Genomic DNA, 25,324 nt, shown 5'->3' with positions numbered 1-25,324 from the left:
GTCTCAGATATGGTTTTATGTATAACATATGAAGACATTAATTAAGCATCATGGAATGGGTTTTATGACTAAATGCAATGATGGTGATGTTGCAGGAAGCTGGTGAGTGAGCTGAAGACAACGAGGGTGGAGGAGATGAAGATACAGATGGAGGTTCTCTACCAGGAACTGCTCCGCTTGCAGAACTCCCACGACACTGGTGCTGACAAATCTAGGTACATCTCACCCTTCAGTTCTTTAGAAGATTGTTTGCGCGTAAATAAAAGTTATGAGGATTGCTTGAATGTGCCTGCGATTGTATATTGAGATTTCGTAGGGTTGTCATGTTAAATATATAGCTTTGTAACATTATCTTATCCAATGTAAAAGATCATTCTCAAGGATTATAGGAGATTAATAGCAGGTACATGTCATCCTGAGGGTAAGGCCACTGACTGATGTTTGTGTATGACCTCCATTAGGTAAGGCCACTGACTGATGTTTGTGTATGACCTCCATTGGGTAAGGCCACTGACTGATGTTTGTGTGTGACCTCCATTGGGTAAGGCCACTGACTGATGTTTGTGTATGACCTCCATTGGGTAAGGCCACTGACTGATGTTTGTGTGTGACCTCAATAGTGAAAGGCCACTGACTGATGTTTGTATGTGACCTCAATAGTGAAAGGCCACTAACTGATGTTTGTGTGTGACCTCCATCGGGTAAGGCCACTGACTGATGTTTGTATGTGACCTCAATAGTGAAAGGCCACTAACTGATGTTTGTGTGTGACCTCCATTGGGTAAGGCCACTGACTGATGTTTGTGTATGACCTCCATTGGGTAAGGCCACTGACTGATGTTTGTGTATGACCTCCATTGGGTAAGGCCACTGACTGATGTTTGTGTGTGACCTCAATAGTGAAAGGTCACTGACTGATGTTTGTGTGTGACCTCCATCGGGTAAGGCCACTGACTGATGTTTGTATGTGACCTCAATAGTGAAAGGCCACTAACTGATGTTTGTGTGTGACCTCCATCGGGTAAGGCCACTGACTGATGTTTGTATGTGACCTCAATAGTGAAAGGCCACTGACTGATGTTTGTGTGTGACCTCCATTGGGTAAGGCCACTAACTGATGTTTGTGTGTGACCTCCATTGGGTAAGGCCACTAACTGATGTTTGTGTGTGACCTCAATAGTGAAAGACCACTGACTGATGTTTGTGTGTGACCTCCATTGGGTAAGGCCACTGACTGATGTTTGTGTGTGACCTCCATTGGGTAAGGCCACTAACTGATGTTTGTGTATCACCTCAATAGTGAAAGACCACTGACTGATGTTTGTGTGTGACCTCCATTGGGTAAGGCCACTGACTGATGTTTGTGTGTGACCTCCATTGGGTAAGGCCACTAACTGATGTTTGTATGTGACCTCAATAGTGAAAGGCCACTGACTGATGTTTGTGTGTGACCTCCATTGTGTAAGGCCACTAACTAATGTGTGTATGTGACCTCAATAGTGAAAGGCCACTGACTGATGTTTGTGTATGACCTCAATAGTGTAAGCCCCCTAACTAATGTTTGTGTGTGACCTCCATCGGGTAAGGCCACTGACTGATGTTTGTGTGTGACCTCAATAGTGAAAGGCCACTAACTAATGTTTGTATGTGACCTCAATAGTGAAAGGCCACTGACTGATGTTTGTGTGTGACCTCAATAGTGTAAGGCCACTAACTAATGTTTGTGTGTGACCTCAATAGTGAAAGGCCACTGACTGATGTTTGTGTATGACCTCCATTGTGTAAGGCCACTAACTGATGTTTGTATGTGACCTCAATAGTGAAAGACCACTGACTGATGTTTGTGTGTGACCTCCATTGTGTAAGGCCACTAACTGATGTTTGTATGTGACCTCCATTGTGTAAGGCCACTGACCGATGTTTGTGTGTGACCTCAATTGTGTAAGGCCACTAACTGATGTTTGTATGTGACCTCAATAGTGAAAGACCACTGACTGATGTTTGTGTATGACCTCCATTGTGTAAGGCCACTAACTGATGTTTGTATGTGACCTCCATTGTGTAAGGCCACTGACTGATGTTTGTGTGTGACCTCAATAGTGTAAGGCCAAGGACTGATGTTTGTATGTGACCTCCATTGTGTGAGGCCACTAACTGATGTTTTTATGTAACCTCCATTGTGTAAGGCCACTGACTGATGTTTGTATGTGACCTCCATAGGACAAGGCCACTAACTGATAATGTGTGTATGTGACCTCCATAGGTTAAGACTACTAACTGATAATGTGTGACCTTGTGACCTCCATTGTAGATCAAGATTTACTGATAATATTTGTATGTGACCTCCATTGGGTAAGGCCACTAGCTGATGTTTGTATGTGACCTCCATTGGGTAAGGCCACTAGCTGATGTTTGTATGTGACCTCCATTGGGTAAGGCCACTGACTGATGTTTGTATCTGACCTCCATTGGGTAAGGCCACTGACTGATGTTTGTATGTGACCTCCATAGGACAAGGCCACTTACTAATAATGTTTTTGTGTGACCTCCGTAGTGTAAGGCCACTAAGTGATAATGTTTTGAGTGTGACCTCCAAAGGATAAGGCCACTTACTAATAATGTTTGTATGTGACCTCCATAGGACAAGGCCACTGACTAATGTTTATGTGTGACCTCCACAGAGCATGGCCACTAGCTGATAATGTTTGTATGTGACCTCCATAGGACAAGGCCACTAACTGATAATGATTGTATGTGACCTCCATAGGACAAGGCCACTAACTGATAATGTTTGTATGTGACCTCCATAGGACAAGGCCACTAACTGATAATGTTTGTATGTGACCTCCATAGGACAAGGCCACTAACTGATAATGTTTGTATGTGACCTCCATAGGACAAGGCCACTAACTGATCATTTTTGTATGTGACCTCCATAGGACAAGGCCACTGACTAATGTTTATGTGTGACCTCCACAGTGCAAGGCCACTAGCTGATAGTGTTTGTATGTGACCTTCATTGGCTAAGGCCAGTTACTGATGTTTGTATGTGACCTCTATTGTGTAAGGCCACTAACTGATAATGTGTGTATGTGACCTCCATAGGTTAAGACTACTAACTGATAATGTGTGACCTTGTGACCTCCATTGTAGGTCAAGAGCAGTCTGTAGTTTGTTCATGATGTTAGTGTGTCATGTACTCCATCTTTCACCAGGGATAAGCTAAAATCTGTCTGATGTAAACACATATCTTTTGCGTGAAAAGTGAATATGTGAAACTGATGATAACAGTTGTAGGTCATGTTCAGTAAACCATAGGGAAAATCATACCTTGGTATCTGTGTAAACATTATGCCAAACAAACATATGGAATACTAGAGTTTTCTTTAACAAAACAATCAACAAACAAGGATTAACATTTGTTGCTCTTTTAGATCAGGAAAGGAAAGTGGTGCAAAGGTGAAGGCGCTGAATCAGACTGTGCTCCGACTCAGTAAAGTCAACGAGCAGCTGCAGTCAGAGAACAAGGGACTGAAGGAGGACCTAGAGAAGGCCCTGGAGGAAACTCAGGAGGCCCCATCAGGCAGACGTAAGTACTGGGGGCACATAAGGCAGACGTAACAGGGGGCACATAAAACAGACGTAAGTACTGGGGGCACATTGGGTAGACGTAAGTACTGGGGGCACATAAGGCAGACGTAACAGGGGGCACATAAGACAGAGGTAAGTACTGGGGGCACATGGGGCAGACGTAAGTACTAGGGGCACATTGGGCAGATGTAAGTACTGGGGGCACATGGGGCAGACGTAAGTACTGGGGGCACATAAGGCAGACGTAACAGGGGGCACATAAGACAGACGTAAGTACTGGGGCACATTGGGCAGACGTAAGTACTAGGGGCACATTGGGCAGACGTAAGTACTGGGGGCACATGGGGCAGACGTAAGTACTGGGGGCACATAAGGCAGACGTAACAGGGGACACATAAGACAGACGTAAGCACTGGGGCACATTGGGCAGACGTAAGTACTAGGGGCACATTGGGCAGACGTAAGTACTGGGGGCACATTGGGCAGACATAAGTACTGGGGCACATTGGGCAGTCGTAAGTATTAGGGGCACATTGGGCAGACATAAGTACTGTCAAGCAGTAGTGAGTAGAAGAGTGGGGGAGGCACATCAGTAGCAGAGAGTACATGATGATACAGTGAGTCACAGCATCAGAAGCAGCATCAACCTTAGAAGGAGGTGGAAAGGGGTTCAAATGCTAAAAAATAATGTTAAGTTGTGAAGTGGGAGATAAAACAGGGTGTTTTCTGTTGTTACTAATGATAATCGATCAAGGTTGTTTATCATTTCAGGAGAGTACGAGGACATGAACAAGAGGCAGTTGCTAGTAGCAATATCTAAAGCAGAGCGGGTACGTCAAAACAGTCATCCCAGACTTCTGTCACAATTCTCTAGTCCAATGAATTGCGTTGTTTTTTCCAAAGGTTCATTTCTCAAAGAACTATATTATGCCATTCTCAAAAAAAAACTAAACAAAATTTTATTTAAATTTGTAATAAAATCTTCTGGGGGGTTTGGCAGTGCCATAAAAATATGGACAAGAGTTGAGAGAGCCAATGACTTGATAACAGTAATTTTACCTATAAGAGTCAAGTTTCTTCTTCTCCAGTTTGCCAATAACCTATTTATTGTTTCAAGTCTTTTTCGGGTATTGATAACCCATAGATCTTGCAAATGGGGGTTGGGAATAATTCCCAACACTTCAAAATTGCCTACATGCCAGTCTAACTTTAAGTCTTCACAAATATTTGTTGAGCTCCCTGCTTTCGACCCGATCCATATGGCTTTTGTTTTATCAATATTTATTTTAAGTCCAGACATTTTAAAGAAATGGAATAATAAACCAGATAAAATTATAAGGCAAAATCTGAAAAAAAATTATGCTGATGGTGGGCTTAGAATGGTGGACATTAAAATATTTATAGAATCACTAAAATTATCTACTTTAAGAAAGTATTTAAAAAAGAGTACATGTGATAATCCCTCAGTTTTTTCTTTCACTGATATGATAGATTTAGGAGTCAATGCTGATAAATATTTATGTGTGAAAAACCCTTTTTGGAGAGATGTTTTAAATGTTTGGGGAAATTACGGCAGAAAATTTACAACAAATTCAGAAAGGATCTCCGAAATTCTATCACAGCCCCTATGGCTAAATCACCAATTTAAACATGAAAACTACATAATTAAAAATTGGTTTAAAAAGGGTATAGTGACAATTAAGGACTTATGTAATGAGAATGGATTTTTGCCATTTGAAATATTAAAAGTACGTTATGATATACAGGGTACAATATTAGATTATAATAAGGTTAAACTTAGTATACCTAAAGAATGGAGAGACACTGTCAATCATTATATCAAAATACCAATATATGACTTAAATCTTAGTCCACAACTGAGGGATATATTTATACCTGTTCAAGGATCTAGGTACTTTTATGATAGACTAATTACAATAACAAAACCACCCTTAGTAAATGGAAAATGGCAATCTCTTTTTGATAATGATATTCAATGGAAAGAAGTTTATTCAAATTTCAGAAAATGTACTAAAGATACTAAATTGATTGACTTTCAGTTTAAGTTTATCCACAGAATAATTTACACCAAAAAGGAATTATTAAGAATGAAACTAGTTGATAATGATATTTGCTGCTTTTGTGACTTAAATGGCGAAAACCTTATACATGTATATTGGGAATGTGAATATGTTAAACACTTTTGGAGCAAACTGGAAACCTTTTTAAACCTTGACACAAATACTAGGATCTCACTTACCAAATACTCAGTTATTTTTGGATTCGACAAAAATAAACTTTTACTTAATCATATTATAATATCCAGTAAAAGATATATATATATATATCAAGTATTAAGGGTGAGAAACCAATTTTTGATAATTTTAGGAAAATACTAAAAGAGACAGCGATGATTGAAAAATTCATTGCCACCAAAAACAATGGTCTATTACAATTTGAACGAAAATGGGGGAAAATCCTACACAAATTAATATAATAATCATGCCCTGTACAATAAGGCTATAGATCAGCTATGCCTCAAATAGCAATACTACCATAATTGTTTTAGTTATATCTGACTATTGATACAACTGTTCATGCTCTTCTTGAGGCATATCATGTGTGTGTGTGTGCGTGGTCGTGTGCGTGTGCGTGTGCGTGGGTGTGTTTCAATTATGCATGCTATATTTATATCACAAGAAATGTACATCTATGTAACGTATTTTCACTACAATTGACTAAACCTACTGTGTAACCTCTGAACCTGATGTACAACTCTTCGAAAGGAATACAAAATGTCCAAAAAAAAATAAATATTATGCCATTCTCCCAGCTTACCAAACATTGTGTTAATTGTTGTCCAACAAGTGTAAAAATTTTGGAAGCCCTCTATAACAAGATTAATGCTATTATTGCCAAATTAAAACTGGTTGTTATGGATTTGCGGTTACTGAAAATCAGAGGTTCGATAACCCAAGTGAATCAGGTCTGAACTTGAACACACACAAGCGATATCTCCTGTGGGAGCCAGTTTTGGATGATAAATGTTAATCCTTGTTTGTCAGGACACAAGTAGATTATGTGGATCACAGTGTTAATACTTAATGTTTGTGCGCAGAGAGCAGAGCGGGCGGAGAGGAAGGCGGAGGCGGACAACACCTCCATGTTGTCTCTAGACAGTCGACGCAGTGAAGTCCAGGGTACGTTCACTATCTGTAGAACCTGGGCCCCGTTCCACAAAGCGATCGTAGCGCTACGACTGTCATAAGCCTATGCTAAAGAATGGGAGTTACGATCATCTTAGCGCTACGATCGCTTTGTGGAACGGGGCCCTGCTTGTGTTTGCAGGGTGATCAGCAACAGCTGTTCTGTTTGCTCTACAAAACAGGAAAAAACCATCATGAAGCTACATAGATTGTATTTAGAACCAGTATTTCTTTGTGTCATATAATATATGTGCAAATTGAAAACAAATAATATGACCTAGTTCTTCTTTTTCCAAAACAGGAATTGATACCAATTTTGATACCAATTAATTAGTTGTGTAACAATACGTCAATACAGTATTGTATCGCAATATGAGCCCCATAGTACAATCGATTGACGAACCCTGTATCGCGATACATATGATACATTACTATGCAAGTTATTTTGCTGTAAAAACATGTGAATTATAACAGTAACAGCTCAACAACTAGCTTGCACAGATTGTCCAGTATTTCCTGGTTAGTTATAAACAGCATAACAGCATAACAGCATAACATTCACATTGCCTTCTAGCGTTTATGTTTATTCACACTGGGTAACAATGTGATTTCCTGCAGGCAAGATTGTGCTCCATGGCAGCATGGAAGAACGGTTGCACCAACTTGACCAGAGAGAGTCCGAGCTACTGGATGAAATTGAGAAACTCAAGGTGAAGGTCAGGAGGCTGAATAACGAGATGAGCAAGAAAAGGTATGTTCTTTGATACTGACTTGTATTTGTAAACCTCCTTGCACTTTATTGTTGCATCTGTTGATGTTGATACTTTTGCATGCTACAGTATAGTCTTGGATCTCTGGCAGTTTTAGCAGCAACAGGAACGATTTAGGTGAAAGGGCATTATCGGTAATTCATATTGGGAAAGGGAGGTCACTCTAATTACAATGTGGAGCTATTTCCATTGTTTATTTTTTTGCAGAAAATGGTGTTAGTCTCGCAAAACGTTTTTGTAGTTCAATATATAAATTCACCATCTTATTTGCAATGTTCGTAGAAATGAGTTCTGCTGTACTTTCTACAAACTTTACTTACATATATTTACAAAATAGTATTTTGTAGTACAGGTTTTTGGTGGTAGTGCATGTTCCCTTCCACAAGTGAGTTTAGTTTTAAATGTGGGCCTACCTTGCACATACAATTGGGCAAGCAATGTTAGCTCCCTTCTCACACGACTAATAATATGGTTTCACCGAGAATTGTGCTTTATAAGAAAGTAACATGCTGCACCTGTCCCACTATGACATAGAAGCTCTACTCAAGTGTTGTGTTTTAAAACTAACTGCATTCGAACAAGCCATTTTCATTTATTTTGATGTGTTACCATTACTTGTTTTATGCCATGCTTGTGACTAGCATTCTTTGCTGGTATTCCTCATCAACAAATTATTATTTCCACTGTATCATTTCAGCCGAGATTCATCTGGTACACCAAGACGGCGGGACTCCCCCACTGGTGTGACTCCAAGAAGGCGCAGGTAAGATTATATGTGTGCTGGTCATTTTCTCGTCAGATGGTTAATGTTGGTTGATATCTTGTGTTGGTTGACCTAGAACTATAGATTCAGCACTGTCCCAATCTCATGTGTACAGTCTTTGTGTTCCAGATCATCCTCAATAGACTCAGGCAGAGAGACAAATGTCCAGAGTTTTTCACAGAAAAAAGCCGCCAAAAGTATTCAGAGGCAATGGCGTCAGCATCGGGAGAAGAAACGTGAAGAAGAAGAGGTAGGGTAGACAACTCTGCTCTTGTAGTGGACACATGCATGACATCGTCTCCTGTTCTGTAAACATTCAGATTATGTCAGTAATGCACAAGACCTCTCCTTTCACCTAAGTTTAAGATATAACTTTTCATCTGAATCCTTTTCTCCCATATCCAGTATCTCTTGCATGCATGCACAAAACTGTCAAAATAAGAATTCACAGATAGGAAATATCAAAGTAATGTGATCATCCAAATGTGGCACTCTGTGTGATGTGTGGTGGCCTGCATGTGAGTAGCAGGGCCAGTGATGTCCACAGTCCGTCTGTCTCTACCTATCTCTGTTCTGTCCTCATGTGTCTAGAGATTAGCTATTCGAGTCGAGGAGATGCGTCGAACCCATGCGGCTCGGACAATACAGCGGAGGTGGACCAAACATCAAGGAGAGACCGAGAGAGTAGGACATTTCCCCGAACATGCTTAAGCTGTTGTCACATGTTATGCCGGTGTTGTGTCCGTGTTGTGTCACCGTGCTGTTACTTGAGTCACCAGTGTGGTCTCCTGACGCGCCTTCCCTTTGCCTCGCACTGCACCTGCATAGTGTTGATGAGCAGTGTAGTCACTGCCCGAAACACACACACACCATCAGTGATACCACCTCCCTTGCTTGCTGTGCATTGAGTTACTGCACCAATGTGTCTACCTTGCACCGATGTCCTGGAACTGCATTGCTTATCATTGCAGTGTTTGTATGCAACTTCACTCTGGTTATCAGTTCTCACACACATGAAACTCATGAAACACATACATTGGTCTTAGATGTCACAATTTGCTGGGCAGAGTTGCTCTCTTATCGCTGCCAGCTGGTTGTGGTTCAAATCCCAGGTTCGTCCGGAGTATCATCCTTTGTTTGCTTGCACCATATTGATGTTCCTTGGTTTCACCAAGGAGTAAATGTCTTACGACCTGCATCTCATAAGCTGACACACCTATAATTGACATACTGCTCACCTAACAACTCATTCATGTACATAAGACTTTGGTCTAATTATAGGTGGAAATACTCTCTCCCTTGTCTTCCTACATGAGTGGAACACATTAACTGAGATTTTCATTTAAATACATGAGTTAGTTTGCTGAGAAAATACGCACACCATCTGCATGGATTTTGCTCACAGAAAAAGTTGCATGATGGAATCACTCTCCTGACTGTACAAGTACCTTGTGTGTGCAAGTTCTGTTTGATGACCTTTTGGATGCTTGAACATGCTATTTGTTACCCTGACTTGTCGCACAGCTTGGTGTTGGAGGCTGACATAGACAAAAGCTGATGTCAGGAATTAAGGAGATGGGTCGGGCCGAGATTGAGGTCAGAGCAATAAGGATGATGGGTTAGGCCAAGACTGAGGTCAGAGCATTAAGGCAGATGGGTTGGGTCAAGATTGAGGTCAGAGCAATATGGAGATAGGTTGGGTCAAGATTGAGGTCAGAGCAATAAGGATGATGGGTTAGGCCAAGACTGAGGTCAGAGCATTAAGGGAGATGGGTTGGGTCAAGATTGAGGTCAGAGCAATAAGGAGATAGGTTGGGTCAAGATTGAGGCCAGAGAAATCACAATGATGGGTTGGGTCAAAATTGAGGTCAGAGCATTTAGGGAGATGGGATGGGTCAAGATTGAGGTCAGAGCATTAAGGGAGATGGGTTGGGTCAAGATTGAGGTCAGAGCAATAAGGAGATAGGTTGGGTCAAGATTGAGGCCAGAGAAATCACAATGATGGGTTGGGTCAAAATTGAGGTCAGAGCATTTAGGGAGATGGGATGGGTCAAGATTGAGGTCAGAGCATTAAGGGAGATGGGTTGGGTCAAGATTGAGGTCAGAGCAATAAGGAGATAGGTTGGGTCAAGATTGAGGCCAGAGAAATCACAATGATGGGTTGGGTCAAAATTGAGGTCAGAGCATTTAGGGAGATGGGATGGGTCAAGATTGAGGTCAGAACATTAAGGTAGATGGGTTGGGCCAAGATTGAGGTCAGAGCATTAAGGGAGATGGGTTGGGTCAAGATTGAGGTCAGAGCAATAAGGAGATAGGTTGGGTCAAGATTGAGGCCAGAGAAATCAGGATGATGGGTTGGGTCAAAATTGAGGTCAGAGCATTTAGGGAGATGGGATGGGTCAAGATTGAGGTCAGAACATTAAGGTAGATGGGTTGGGCCAAGATTGAGGTCAGAGCATTAAGGGAGATGGGTTGGGTCAAGATTGAGGTCAGAGCAATAAGGAGATAGGTTGGGTCAAGATTGAGGCCAGAGAAATCAGGATGATGGGTTGGGTCAAAATTGAGGTCAGAGCATTTAGGGAGATGGGTTAGGCCAAGATTGAGGTCAGAGCATCAAGGGAGATGGGTTAAAGGGTTAGAAGGTAAGCATGATCATGAACTTTTGGGTCAAGGGGTCAATAGTGTGGTGTGTTAGATCGTGAGGGATTCAAGGGTGTAGACCAGGACAAGGAGTAGGAGTCTGTTGCTTCAGTAGGGAGAGACCCACTACAGCCATCAGCAAGGGGCAGCAGCTTCTACAGTTGTACTCAGCTTGGTCTGTGCTATAGGGCTGTTTCCTCAGTACAACACATATCACGTTTAGTGATAATATGCACGTCAGCATACATATTCTCAGAGCTACAGATAAGCAGCGTATGAGCGTAAAATACCCCCCAAAAGTATTCAAAACCCAATCACTTTCAATTAACTTGCGTACATAAACGCATGCATTAAATGAAAATGAAGCTTTTTCAGCATGCCTACAATGGAACTAATTTCCGAAACACAATTTCGAGCTAATTTACTTTCCGAGTCAAGCCTATATATTTAGAACAGATATATACATCTAGAACATTATTTCTTTAATTTCTTTTTTAAATCTTAAAATGTTCACTAATTTGGGGGAAAACCCAATCGAGTCATGAATAGATGAGTGAAAAAATACTGGTTACTGAATGAAAATTGTAATAACTCAATTAAGATAGAAACCCTAGAGTAAAAACTCAATTGCTCAAAATGTTATCTGGAGCTCTGTATTCTGCAAGAAGAATAGGAATAAACTTTTTCAATTTGTTGTCATGTCTTTATATATTTAGTTTAATGATCTTTGTTTCTACGAATGACTATTAACCTTGACTATACAACTGTTTCTACATCACTGTTTTTATCATGTGAACTGTTATGACACCCTATGTAAGTTAGCACACTCTATGTAAGTTATGACACCCTATGTAAAGTGAACAACATATGAGCAGTGCACCGTGGCATCAACAGTAAAAGCTGTTGTCTATTCAGTTTTGAATATGAGAAATGTCCATGCTCCATCCAGTAACCTGCCAGACGGGCCATGTGCTTCCTGTTTGGCAGGTGGACATATTCCCATTACGATGCCATGTGTCGTTCACGTCTGTATTTATGCATGGTTTATTTTCTCGTCTTACTTTTGTCTTTGGTGTCCTTTTGTGATCAGATGCACAATGTGAACAAATTCCGTGAGAATCACGCAGCAAAAGCTATCCAGACCAGATGGCGTCGACATCGCCAGGACGAAGAGGAGGATGAGGAAGTAGGTCGCAGGCTCACTGAACGATAACTGTTGGAAACACTGTGCACTGTGATGCATAGATATGGTTGAGGTTGTCTCAGTCTGGGGTTGAATTTCTATGGTTGTCAAAGGTTCCTGTACTTGAAGTCGATAGAACATCGATAAATGTGATAAGAGTCTAGTGTAATGCTAGCAAGGCTAGATGTTGCTTTCATCCAAACTATCAAAATGCACAGCTATTTAGCTATTGTTAGGGTATGCATCTTCGGTGAAAATTTCCATAGAATTCCAATGTTACTTTTCTGTTCTAGTTAAAACATGACTCTCAAAAGATTTTGGTTTAAAATGTAAAACCTCTGAGCAGGTCTCACTGTTAAGTAATACCTCTCACAAGATTACTAAGAAATAGCAGGATACCCATAAAACAATAGGCAAAAATGGCAGTTGGTTTATAAAAGTCTTGAAAAGCGCTATGCTTTGTACATGGGAAGCAGTTATTTTGCTGAAAGGGTTGCTGACAAATTGAGCTCAAAACTGTTTGGGTTCCTGAGTTTGGGATTATGGTAAATCCACCTTTCCAAGTAGCTGGTACTAACATCTTCGGTAATGTTTAATGTGTATGGGTAGTAAGTCAAGGCGTCGGATCACGAAAGCATGTTCACTAACCTGTGGTCGTGCATGCACTGATGTTTTGCTTCGGAATGTGAATTATGCAACATTTGTGTGTAAGACAACTGTGTTTTTCTGTCTCTTCTGTCTGTCATTCTTGTCTCTCTGTCCGCTGTATCTGATACACCCAGTATGTTCCACCTCCAGTATACAGTCGTGCAGAACAGCATGAGTGTCATCGCTATGAAGGTGACAGTTGTGGGTGTTGCAGTCGTCACTGTGAAGGTGACATATCAATGAGAGTAGTATTGCAAGGAGTGCGTTGTCTTGGTGACCTGAGTACTGTAATTCCTACATTAAGAGCCCAGGATGCCGTTCCACAAAGTGATGTTAGTGCTAAGGTGATTGTAACTCCCATGCCTCAACATAGACTTGTGACAGTCGTAGCTCTACGGTTGTTTTGTGCAATGGCACCCGGCCTTTGATCACCTGTTTACTATTGAACCCAGCCAATAGAGTATAGCTCTTTTTGAGACCAGGGGCCACTTGCACAAAGCGATCTTAGCGCTAAGACTATCGCAAGCCTATGTTAAAGTATGGGAGTTACAATCATCTTAGCGCTAAGATCGCTTTGTGCAAGTGGGCCCAGGGCCCTGTTCCACAAAGCGATCTTAGCACTAAGGTGATCGTAACTACCATACTTTAACATAGACTTACAAGGATCGTAGCACTAAGATCACTTTGTGGAACGGGCCCTGGATCTTATTTCTTGTGTCGTCAAGGTACAAGGACACCTTTGTTCCAATATAATTTATTGCATTGAAATGTAAGAGGGATACTCATTAGCTGACCTAGCCCTTATATGACTTGCAGCTCTTATTTCAAAGTCTTGTCCCTAGACCAAGGTCTTAGCAGTTTGGGGAATGTACATCAGTATTGATTCCAAAGTAGATTTGGACGTCAGTACGCCATGTTTGATGTAAGTCTTCAAAACTGGTGATCGATGGTAACAGTGTTGGAAGTTCATATTGCATGTAACAGTACCTGGTGGATCACAGCTCTTGTTATCAAGCACAGATTTTTCTGGTCCAGTTGAATTTCCAGGCTGCCATGATACAGCTGCAGTATCACTGACCACTGCATGAGCAATACTGTCACTGTGTTAGTATTGATCTATTAAGGAGATTTGAAATAGGTGACCCACCAGGAGATAAGGGACCTTATGTGTGAAACATCACATTTTGACTTAAATATTTTTTTTAAACCACAGTTTTTAAAAAATCAAAAAATCAAGTATAAAAAAATCATAGCTTCATTTCATATTTGTTACAGAGATACATGGCATCAAATGTTTGGACTAGTTTTCTAAAAAAACTGTTTATGTAAAGATTGCAGTTTTTAGATATAATGTCTGAATAATTGAAAGTAGACATATGCTGAAATGTTTTGAAATAATGTTTTATTACATTGCGAACTAATGGGAGAAAACTAAGATATTTTTGTGCAGTCCGCACACATGGCGATTTTTGCGGAAGTAAGTTGACGTTAAACGTCTTTCTTTATGACGTCACAGCACAATTGTTTCCTGGCAACCATAAAGTCCCTTTTCTCCTATCCTATGACTTATGTCATAATGCAAGTAGGTTGTATCCAGTTGAGGGGAGTCGTGGTATTTGGTATCTACAGGAGGGGTAAGGTGTTTGAGGAAGCAATATCTTTGGTAAAATAATTAAATTAAATGTTTGTTTGTTTTTTAATGTGCTGATTTAACGTGTCTAGAGATGGATGGTACATCTATGTGAAGGAGGGTAGACTAGTGGCTCAGGGAGCATCAAGACTTGAGGTGTATAGTATCGGACTAAAAATATCAAAGAGCACTGTTTGTTTCTTATGTGCTGCTTGTTGGTATTTCTGTCAATGTTACAAACAGTTATGGATTTTATATCAAATCAAACATACCAAATGTATCAAAAAACATAATGATCTTATTAGGAAAAGATATTAGGAAGTTCTCACAGAAAGTTTTTTTTCTGGAAATTTTAGGCAGCATACGTTATCCAGTCTGCCCTCCGAGGACATCATCAACGGCGACAGAAGCTGAAACGATATCAAGATGATGATTATGACGATGAGGAGGAGGCAGACTACAGCACAGGAAGTGATGATGCTGTCTATTTGATACAGTCTTCCTTGAAGGGCCATTCAGCTCGCCGACAGAGGATGAGGAAAATGAGGTAAAACTGCATCCTCGATTGTCTTGTGTTATATTTCCATTCTATCATGATAAATATGATATGTATTCAGTCATGAGGCAAGTGTATTATGATGCTTATCGAGTTTCCAGCATTTGGGCTAAGGGACCATGCATTGTATCTTTTTAGGGGATATTTATCCTGTCAAGAGACAAGTGTATTGTGATGCTCCTAGCGTTTTCAGGACATGGGCTAAGGGACCATTCATTGTATCTTTATAGGGAATATTTATCCTGTCAAGAGGCAAGTGTATTGTGATGCTCCTAGTGTTTTCAGCATATTTGCTAAGGGACCATTCATTGTATCTGTTTAGGGGATATGTATCCTGTCATAAGGCAAGTGTATAAGGCAAGTGTGAACCCTCATATCATGATTTCCTTGTTTTAGACTGGATTCAACAGGGGATGAGGATTATGATGATGAAGGTCACCGTGGTTACACTGGCCAGAGGTACTCAGGTTCTCGGCGACCGTCATCGGGTATGAAACTTTCTTCTTTTTTATGATGACAACAGGTGGTATGAAATATACTATATATATTCACAATCTGTGAAATTGCTACATAGCTGAATATTGAGATACATTAGTAGTGAACGTGGTAAGGACAGAATGTGACTTTAAGATCCTGTGTATAAATATGCTTTTGGTCTTTCAGCTCATTCTCGGGGAAGTTCCGTAAAGGTAAGCAAGACCAGTTCATCTCTCTAAACTATTCTGCAAAGACTTTTTAGAAACTTCTGTGTGGAAATTGGTCTTCAGCAACCCATGCATGTCGTAAGAGGCAACTAATGGGATCGGGTGGTCAGGCTCGTTGACTTGATTGAAGCATGTCATCATATCCCAATTGCGTGGATCAATGCTCATGATGTTAATCACTTGATTGTCTGGCCCAGACTCGATTATTTACAGACCACTGTCATATTGCTGGAATATTGCTGAGTGCTGCGTTAAACCAAAAAACCAAAACCATATCTTACAAAATTATTTCGCCCATCACCAATTGCAATCTAACTTCCACTATAGTAAAAAAAATTGTATTAATTTGCTCATTAGTTAATGTGATGAGAAGAACAAACTAACAAACAAATCAAGCAGAGGTACAGGATAACAATGTTTCTTATTATTACAGAAAACGTATGCCACATACCCCAACTCACGTCAAGCAAGTATGGACGATGATGATGACATCATAACCTGAGGGAGGATCGATGTCTCTAGGGGGAGGGGGACGGTGCTGTGACCCTCCCCCATCACACAGTGCCTGTTGCTCTCATCAATTCATACATCCACACTGTGATATCTCACAATTCTAGATTGTCTAAGGACGGCCTACCTTCGGCTGCACATTTTGCTCAGTAGCTGTTGTCTGACATGTATTACTTTTGTAAATCAGTTTATAATAAACATTGCTTAGTAGGATCCTGTCATTGACCAGAATCAGTGTCTTCGATAAATCATGCTTTAGTGTAAATACCTGTACAGTAGAATTACACTGCGTATGTGTATGAAGTATTGATAATTTGTGTGTAGGAATAACACTTCAGTTTGGAGGATGCTGGAGTCTGCATCATGCTTTTGTTTGAATTTTGCTGCATATGAATAATGTCAGAATTAAGCTATAGTGGGGTCTGTGTTCTGTGCTAAGCTTGTAAACCTCACGGAACAATGTGTTTCCGGTAACCTGGCCCTCCCAAAAGATAGGGGTCACTAGGTAGGGCTCATCTTTTCATTTGATTTTCTTTTTGCAATGTTAACACAGATGGCTTGTAAAGGACTTGTGTTGGTTGCAATGTTTCTCAAATTTGTACATCAAAATATCTACAGCAATGATAAAGTGTAGAAATTCCTGATATTAAATATGGTTTTCTTGACAACTGTTTCAAGCTGTGTTTAAAAGAAATTCGAATCTCTAGTGAAATGGCAGATCGGTCGGGTTATCTGAAACACAAGTTTGTTTTAAGGCTGAATCATGAAGTGTGGATCATGGTAACCTGCCATTGTTGAATTAACTCAGCACCATTCAGTCACGGCAGCTGTCTGGCAGACATGAGTTACCCTATGTGGTAGGAATGTAGGATTGATGTAGGGAGGCATCTCTGTTTCGTATTTCAATGTATACCAGAGATGCCTGTGTTGGTGCTGCATGTTTTACTTCTATCATCTGGTTCCACCATGTTGTAAGTTCTTTCATATGTATTATAGGCATTTGCTTACATGTGTAGGATTTACACATATACAAAATAAGACGTGAGTATGTTCATTATGTAAACACAAATTCACTCCGGAGTTGTTTTGCATATGGTGCAAATTTTTACCTAGTTGGACGAGATGCAGAAGTATTCTTACATATATTCAATTTTACACCAAGAGTACCGGTAACTTGTTTATTGACCCTGAGTGGCTCTTTGACTAGTCAAGATCCGGGGTAGAACAGGTCTTCAGCAACCCATTATTGACGTAAAAGGCGACTAATGGGATCGGGTGGTCAGGCACGCAGACTTGGTTGATGCATGCCATCGATCCCAATTGTGTGGATCGATGCTCATGATGTCAATCATGATGTTCCAGACTTGATTATTTACAGACTGCCGTCATATAGCTCCAATATTGCTGAGTTCTGGCGTTCAACAACAAACAAACAAAACAAAAAACTTGGACTCGTCTCCTGTGGCTTTAAGTTATCTTCTAGCCCTGAACATTATAACTGAAAGGTAGGCTTGGTCATACAGAATTACTCTTTCCATTCAGCATTTGTGAATGTACCCACGACTAATCATTACCTCAAATCAGATGTCTGCTCTTTTTGTCCAGATAGTCCTCCCCCATGTTTGTCCACATACGAGGCCAAAACAGAGTGTCGACTCATTTTAACAATTATGTTTATATGTAAAATTGCATATATGTAAATTATGCACATGTAAGCAAATATGAGCATGTAAATGAGGTTTGCACTTCTTTCAAATGTATTATTTACAGTTTTTATGATGTGTACCACATGTCATGATGTGAATTGATGGATAACCAAACAGATTATTGTCTTGATTTGTACACCAGTGCCATTGTACAAAACAACCTTCGTGCTACGACTGTCGTAAGTCTATGTTGAGGTATGGGCATTATGATCACCTGAGCGGTAAGATCGCTTTGTGCAATGGCACCCTGATATGTAAAGAGATGCAGTAGTGTTCTTACATCCATGGTAATTATCCAGTAAACATGATCAGAGGCAGAACCATGGACAAGTGACCAGCTTGTCACCGTATTGATATTATAAATTTGTATATTTTTATTTGTAATCTACATTGTTTACAAGAGCAACTCTGACTTGGCTGTTTTTCAAGATGGTGAAATAGGTGTGCATTTTATGATAACTAATTGGGTAGGGTTAATCTAGAATGTGATTATACACGCACGTAAACAGGACTGTAACAAGCCACTGTGCACTGAGGAATCGGGCGGTGGGGTAGCCTAATGGTTAATGCGTTTGCTTGTCATGCCAAAGGCCCAGGTTTGATTCTCCATGTGAGTACCATGTCTGAAGCCCATTTCTGGTGTCCCCCGCCATAATATTGCTGGAATACTGCTTGAAGCAGTGTAAAACCATACTCACTGAGGAATCACTACGTTATGAGTTGAAGTATTGTTTAATGAGGTTATGTATGGGTTTTGAGTAGATTAAAATTTAACATTGCATTATCAATATTTCAGCCATATCGACATGTTGTATGACATGAATCATGCATGAGATATACTTTTCTGGCAGTAAGGTTCTCAAACCATTGTTAGTTTAAATAATTGATAAAGTGTATCTGGTACTCAATATGTTTTCCTGGACAAACTATTTACCCGTTGATGATTGAATCCAGCTGGATTATGTGATCACTTTTCATGCAGCATACCTTCGATCATATCACAACCTTCCTGTGTTGATGCATGTCATAATGTGACAGTGTATTGTTACAGTGCTGTACAACAAATACGTCATCTCACATTCCACGAGTCTGTCATTCAGACCTATTCTAGTTCTGTAGTTGCATAGCTTTTAGAACTGATTTACTGACACAATGTCTTGATTTTACATGGTGGATTCTGAACTTCTTATATTTTCCCTATTTTTTATGTACTTACACCACTATGGTGCGTTATGCCCATTGTTTATTGGTGGGGTGTTATTTTTTGTAACAACCCTGCACATGCAATTGCCGCGACTGGGGACTGGGCCTCAGTTCATGATGTCGTGTAGAGCACTTCGCTTCTAGGCCCACATAGTGTATGTGCTTTTGGCTCACTCTTGAGGAGGGCAATAACCTATACATATCCAGCTTGAGGCTGACTGCTCGGTGTTCAGGGCATGACAGTGGAATAGAAGCAGACAATATAAAGGAAATTATGTCATCCACAAAGTTGGGACATTCTCAACCTGAAACTGTAATTTATGAAATATCCTTGGTGTCAGTTTCTTGGACTTCCTATTAGTATTACCTGGTAGTATCTGAAGCCAGTCAGATGAAGAATCCGTCCATATGTATTAATTTATTTCTAATTGATGAATAGTATTTATTCTCTACTATGTTGGATTTCTGTACTCCCAATTTGTTGAGAAATTCTGTGATCTTTAATAAATGTTACATAAATTAGCCTTTTGTGTTCTTCTCTTCATTGTGGAGTATCCCTTCACCTCAACAGTGCCCACTGACAATATTTCAAAAGGATATCTTTCAAGTCTTTTGAAAAGATCATCAACAATGTCTTGACAGTAAATATGATTTAATTCATTATCAGAGATTGCATTATGTCCATCTTTTGGCGTATGTACACGGTATTCTTTGTGAAACATCATGTGAAGAACAATGCCATCAACTGTTGGAAGACCAATCATCCATTTTACTGTATACTTACTTTAAATTCTTCAACAATAAAATTCAATGAAATAGTTTATGTTTTCTTAAACATGATGACATGGATCAAAGGATAGTTACAACAGTATCTTCTGGCAACGTGTGGCATTTTAGGTACACCTAAATATACCAGGATATCACCTCCGAACTGTCCAGATATCCCCATTTTTGGCATATTTGACATCAGCAGTGTGATGCAGACAAAACCAAGTTATGCTGTTTCAATGAACAGAACACTGGCACCTCACATAACTGCACTGAAGTAAGTTGGCATAGTCTTGTTTCCTGTACCATCTCAAAGCACACATGAACAGATCAAAAACCTGTCATGTCCCCACCCCAACACCATCTGCTCCCTCTTCATCCAACAGACCAAAGGATTTGTACACCTTGTGCTGGCGAGAATTCCGGAGCTTTTTCAGATCATCTGCATACTGTTGTTCTCGCACCAGCTGTCTGCGTTGCTCCTCGAGTTCGGCCTTGTGTTGGTGCAGTGCCCGGGTCGTCTGTATCAGCCCCAGCAATTTTCGCCTCAACTGCCGGTTCTCCGTCTTGATGTGGTTTGTGTGTTCCGTCAGACATTGAGTTGCCTCCTAGAGAAATGAACAAGGAGAAATCATTGACCAAGGTGTTGGACCAGAGCATGCATCTTCAGACACACAGAGTTTTACATTAAAATATATAAATTGAAAAACTGGACACAAATAATATCCAAAGCAAGTTTTGACCAAAAGAGTATGTCTGTTTGAATCATTTAGACTTATTTAATTGTAGCATGCAAATAAAGCTCATTTGACATTACCATTCAGATAACAGAATTACTATCAGGAGATCAAAAGATCATCTTCACTCAATCACTAAGTTTTGTTTTGAACAAGGAAACCAGTACTTAGACCTCAAGTAGGTCACAGTGGTCAACATGTGACTCCCTAACTCACAGATAGACCACTGTATTGTAATATGCATTGATCTATGGTTACATCCCACTCTTCCCCGTAAAGATCTGGGGTGGAATAGGTCTTCAGCTACCCAAGCTTGCTGTAAAAGGCGACTGTTTGTCAGGCTCGCTGACTTGGTTGACGCATGTCATCGTATCCCAATTGCGTGGGTAGATGCTCATGATATCAATCACTTGATTGTCTGGTCCAGACTCGAGCGGCGTTTAACCACAAACATACAAACATCCCACCCTTACCTTGTTAGCCTTTTTCTCAAGGGTTGTTATCCGAGTTTCGGAGTCCTGCTGGAAGTCATGTTTCTCAGTGAGAAAATTTGACTTGAGTTGCTGGATTGTCTCGGAATGCTTGGCACGCATCTTCATCACTTCCTTCTCCAGGTTGCGGATCTTGGTGAGCTGCTCTGTCTGGAGGTCCTGTGTACACCGATAGAGAGGACATGGTCACTGAATGTGCAGAGGTGTGGGCAACAAGTTGAACTCTTGGATGGGAACAAACTAACTGTAGATCAAACTGCAATTTCCATAGTTTCAACAACAGTATATCAACTCTTCATACATGTCATAGTTAACAACATGTCTTGAATAAATGTATAGTTTATTCCTCCAGTAATACACACGAGTCAGTGTTCAACACACTTTGAATATAGCTGGTGAGTGACACAGCCAGTTATACTCTCAAACCCCTGAGTCTGCACAGGATAGTCTCGAACCAATTGTTCTGGCTTGATACATGACACTTTTTCAGGTGACAAGGTATCATATTTGATCTGTAACTAGTCATACATTAAGACCATGCTATCAGACATGACACATCAAGAAGTTTGTCATCAAACCTCATTGTTGACATTTTAATCTCAGTGTTTGTTTACATAAAGCTGACCTTGTATTCCTGAAGGTCACTCAGCTCCTGCTTTGTCTTGGTTAGCATATGCTGCTTCTCCAGCCGCACATTCTCCAGGGCTGGACAACAGAAGACACAATATCATCAACCGAAGATGCACAGTGGATATACCAACAACAGAACACAGTGGATAAGAACAACAGAAGACACAGTTGATATACCAACAACAGAACACAGTGGATATAACAGCAACAGAACACAGTTGATATATCAGCAACAGAACACAGTGGATAACAACAACAGAACACAGTGGATATACCAACAACAGAACACAGTGGATATATCAGCAACAGAACACAGTGGATATACCAACAACAGAACACAGTGGATATACCAACAACAGAACACAGTGGATATATCAGCAACAGAACACAGTGGATATACCAACAACAGAACACAGTGGATATACCAACAACAGAACACAGTTGATATACCAACAACAGAACACAGTTGATATACCAACAACAGAACACAGTTGATATACCAACAACAGAACACAGTTGATATATCAGCAACAGAACACAGTGGATATACCAACAACAGAACACAGTGGATATATCAGCAACAGAACACAGTGGATATACCAACAACAGAACACAGTGGATATATCAGCAACAGAACACAGTGGATATATCAGCAACAGAACACAGTGGATATACCAACAACAGAACACAGTGGATATACCAACAACAGAACACAGTGGATATACCAACAACAGAACACAGTTGATATACCAACAACAACAGAACACAGTTGATATACCAACAACAGAACACAGATGATATACCAACAACAGAACACAGTTGATATATCAGCAACAGAACACAGTGCGTATATCAGAAACAGAAGACAGTGGGTATATCAGCAACAGAACACAGTGCGTATATCAGAAACAGAACACAGTGGGTATATCAGCAACAGAACACAGTGGATATACCAACAACAGAACACAGGGCATAACAACAACAGAAGACACAGTGGATATGAACAACAGGAGATGCACAGTGGATATCAACAGAAGACACAGTGGAAATCAGCAATAGGACAAACACTGGATTTCATCAAAAGGAAAGCACTGGATATCAACAACAGAAAACACAGGGGATATCAACAACAGAAGACACAGGGGATATCAACAACATGATACAGTGGATATCAGCGACAGAAAACACAAGGGATATCAAAAATAAAAGTGAGGGAAGTAATATACTCTAGATTCTCAGACACTGGTGCATCACAAAGTATCTCCAAATAGCCATACTTGTACAAAAGTAATTCCCTTTAGAGAAACAAATAATCTGCTGACCTACAGCTCTCCTAGAAATAAATGGGAGCTTACAGATCTTCCTAAGGGAGCTTCATGCCTATGACATGTGACACATACTCAGTCCAGTAGTAGTATATATTCTAATTAAATATATAACATCTAAATGAAGGGACAACAAAAAATATGAATCTTTATTATAATTCCTTTAGGAAGACATCCCCTTTAAGCCTTGTTCATGAGTCCCAAGACTCAACTTCAATGGCAATGTAATCATTGTCTGATTTTGTTCATCTAAATACTATGTTTGATATCATCAAGAGGAAACCGAATCTGAAAAATATCATGACTAAGCCTAGATGGCAACTTTAGGACTTTTAGCAACCAAGGTCACTCTGTCCATCTCAAGATCTTCTTGCTAACCTTTCTTTTTCTCATCGAACTCCTCCTCCATGAGCTGTTTCTGCATCTGAATGTTGCGTATCTCCTGCTTGTTGTGGTCACTCAGTGTGATGATCGCAGTCTGACGCTTGCTGGTCTTCTTCTCCATGTAACTCATGTACTCATGCTGGAAGATACACCCACATCACAACATATCCATACACAGTAAAACAAATGTGTACAGCATAATACAATAAAAAATGTCAAAAGAAGGAAAAACGGTCACAATCTTTAATGGATGGGTTAAACATACACAGCTGAGACTTTAATTCCCTCCTGCTAACCTTTCATACCCATTAAAGCAACTTTCTTGAACGGCAAGAAAACAATGCAATAAAACGGCTAAAACATGCACAATCTGGAATATGGGCTAATTTGTGAACGTGTCACAGATTGACTCTCTCCATTTAGTTACTGACCAAATTCTACCTGAACTTCTGTTCCGTCATTGTCATGTTTACAGTTAAAAGTGGAAGCAATGACAATTGCAGCCACCCATTGGGAGTTGACTGCAGCAAACCCACAAAGGTAGACTTCTCTGTACTACAGGAACTATAAGACTAAAGAAATGGAAACGTGTCTCAGTACTTACACTCTCCACTCGCACTTTGTGAGCCTCCTGCTGCAACCAGTCATTCTCTTCCCGTCTGAGAGTGGGAGTTAAGTTTACAAAACACATATGTTACTTATATAACCGAATCAACTCACTATAACGTTGCACTGATCTATGGGGGTGGGGTGGGGGTTTGGGGTGGGGGTGGGGTGGGGAGATATGATAAAAGTATGTAATGCTAACAAAATGAAGATCTTACAGTATGCTGACATAAATGATTTGACTTGAGCAAACATCAGATAATTTATGTTAGCATACTGTAAGATCTTTATTTTGTTAGCATTACATAGTAATTTATGAAAATAACAACAAAGCTTTATGACTAATTCAGATCGGTTCATTTCTAGGACAGTGACTCAATGTCACCCAAAATATCAGGAAGATTTTGTATATATTTGGTATTGATACACAAGAATCTCCTGGCAAAATTATAATGTCATGAAAATGTCCTCATGCCATTTTCCTCTATGAAAATCACTGTAATGAGTATGAAGATATGTGGCAAACATGTGTCCCACAGCTCACTCAAGGACAGACTGACAATGACATGTAAAAGGTATACCTCTGGAGAACAGGTAACACATGGATAAGTTGTGTGGGAATAGGGATGGTAAGAGCCAGGCTGCACAATAATAATAATAATAATAATAATAATAATAAAAAATCCCTCTTTGTTTAAGGATACAAATCTTCAACCTTTTTCTTTGAATTTTCAAGTTCTTCTGTGACCTTAACCAACCTACAAATAAACATAAAAAGAAATGTTAGTTTTGATCATGATGCTTTATGTAGTGCTAAGTGTCAATGTTTATATAAAAATTTAAAAAACCATCATTTACATCTTTTATTTTTGTGCCATCATTATCAAGAATTATCAGTCTCTGAAAAACCGTAGGCCTGTAAGCCTATGACTTCAGCATGCCTAAAAATTTAGGCTAGCCTAGGCCATATTAGGTTTATCTGGATAGAATCTAGTGTGTAGGGGCCTATATATCAGTATATAAAAACTTACTCTTGCTGCAGCAATATCTCTTTCTCGGTTGGTTCTGGTGTTTTTGGTCTCTCGTATTCATTTGATGCATCATCTTTTCCCTTTCCGCCTTTCTTTCCTTTTTTACCCTTCCCCTTCTTCTTTGGTGGCATCTTTGTAAAGTCGCTGAACGATCTCGTATAGGCGTTGCCTGGCAACGAATAATAGCTTCGTTTGAATTAGTTGTTTCGTATGATAGGAACAAATGTTTTTGTTCTTCAGAA

At 40.0% G+C, this 25,324-nt stretch overlaps 2 protein-coding genes across 4 annotated transcripts in view; one reads left to right on the top strand and one right to left on the bottom strand.

Annotated features, from left to right (window-relative positions):
• The window catches only part of LOC124150881 (IQ domain-containing protein E-like), a 32,951-nt gene extending 12,751 nt beyond the window's left edge, over window positions 1-20,200 (top strand). Inside the window, exons 12-24 of one of the 3 annotated variants that reach the window (XM_046523062.2) lie at window positions 96-215; window positions 3,435-3,589; window positions 4,363-4,421; window positions 6,710-6,791; window positions 7,416-7,548; window positions 8,265-8,330; window positions 8,460-8,580; window positions 8,922-9,014; window positions 12,061-12,156; window positions 14,788-14,978; window positions 15,384-15,475; window positions 15,651-15,676; window positions 16,125-20,200. In XM_046523062.2, the coding sequence (XP_046379018.1) occupies window positions 96-215; window positions 3,435-3,589; window positions 4,363-4,421; window positions 6,710-6,791; window positions 7,416-7,548; window positions 8,265-8,330; window positions 8,460-8,580; window positions 8,922-9,014; window positions 12,061-12,156; window positions 14,788-14,978; window positions 15,384-15,475; window positions 15,651-15,676; window positions 16,125-16,193 (1,303 nt within the window). In that variant the 3' untranslated portion in view covers window positions 16,194-20,200. The remainder of the gene's footprint in view (window positions 1-95; window positions 216-3,434; window positions 3,590-4,362; window positions 4,422-6,709; window positions 6,792-7,415; window positions 7,549-8,264; window positions 8,331-8,459; window positions 8,581-8,921; window positions 9,015-12,060; window positions 12,157-14,787; window positions 14,979-15,383; window positions 15,476-15,650; window positions 15,677-16,124) is intronic. The other 2 variants (XM_046523063.2, XM_046523065.2) reach the window with 2 other exon arrangements.
• Window positions 19,746-25,275, bottom strand: LOC124150882 (coiled-coil domain-containing protein 153-like). Its single transcript, XM_046523066.2, has 7 exons — window positions 25,083-25,275; window positions 24,756-24,809; window positions 24,050-24,104; window positions 23,440-23,584; window positions 21,732-21,811; window positions 21,089-21,265; window positions 19,746-20,486 (listed from the first exon to the last, which is right to left on the bottom strand). Exons 1-7 carry the CDS (start codon window positions 25,211-25,213, stop codon window positions 20,220-20,222), a joined length of 909 nt encoding a protein of 302 aa, XP_046379022.2. The 5' UTR covers window positions 25,214-25,275; the 3' UTR covers window positions 19,746-20,219.
• Window positions 25,276-25,324: the final 49 nt, after the last annotated feature.

This window comes from Haliotis rufescens, unplaced genomic scaffold, assembly GCF_023055435.1.
Source record: "Haliotis rufescens isolate VD_foot unplaced genomic scaffold, xgHalRufe1.0.p SCAF_11, whole genome shotgun sequence".
NCBI classification, from domain to species: domain Eukaryota; kingdom Metazoa; phylum Mollusca; class Gastropoda; order Lepetellida; family Haliotidae; genus Haliotis; species Haliotis rufescens.
Note: the sequence above shows the minus strand (reverse complement) of the source record. Positions and strands in the feature narration are given on the sequence as shown.

What these genes read in the sequence shown, in the direction of transcription:
- LOC124150882 (XM_046523066.2), bottom strand. Translation starts at nt 25,213, where the DNA reads ATGCCACCAAAGAAGAAGGGGAAGGGTAAAAAAGGAAAGAAAGGCGGA. An exon ending in GTGACCTTCAGGAATACAAG is followed by an intron (nt 21,266 to 21,731) that starts GTCAGCTTTATG and finishes CGGTGTACACAG; the next exon opens with GACCTCCAGACAGAGCAGCT. An exon ending in TTGAGAAAAAGGCTAACAAG is followed by an intron (nt 20,487 to 21,088) that starts GTAAGGGTGGGA and finishes TCATTTCTCTAG; the next exon opens with GAGGCAACTCAATGTCTGAC.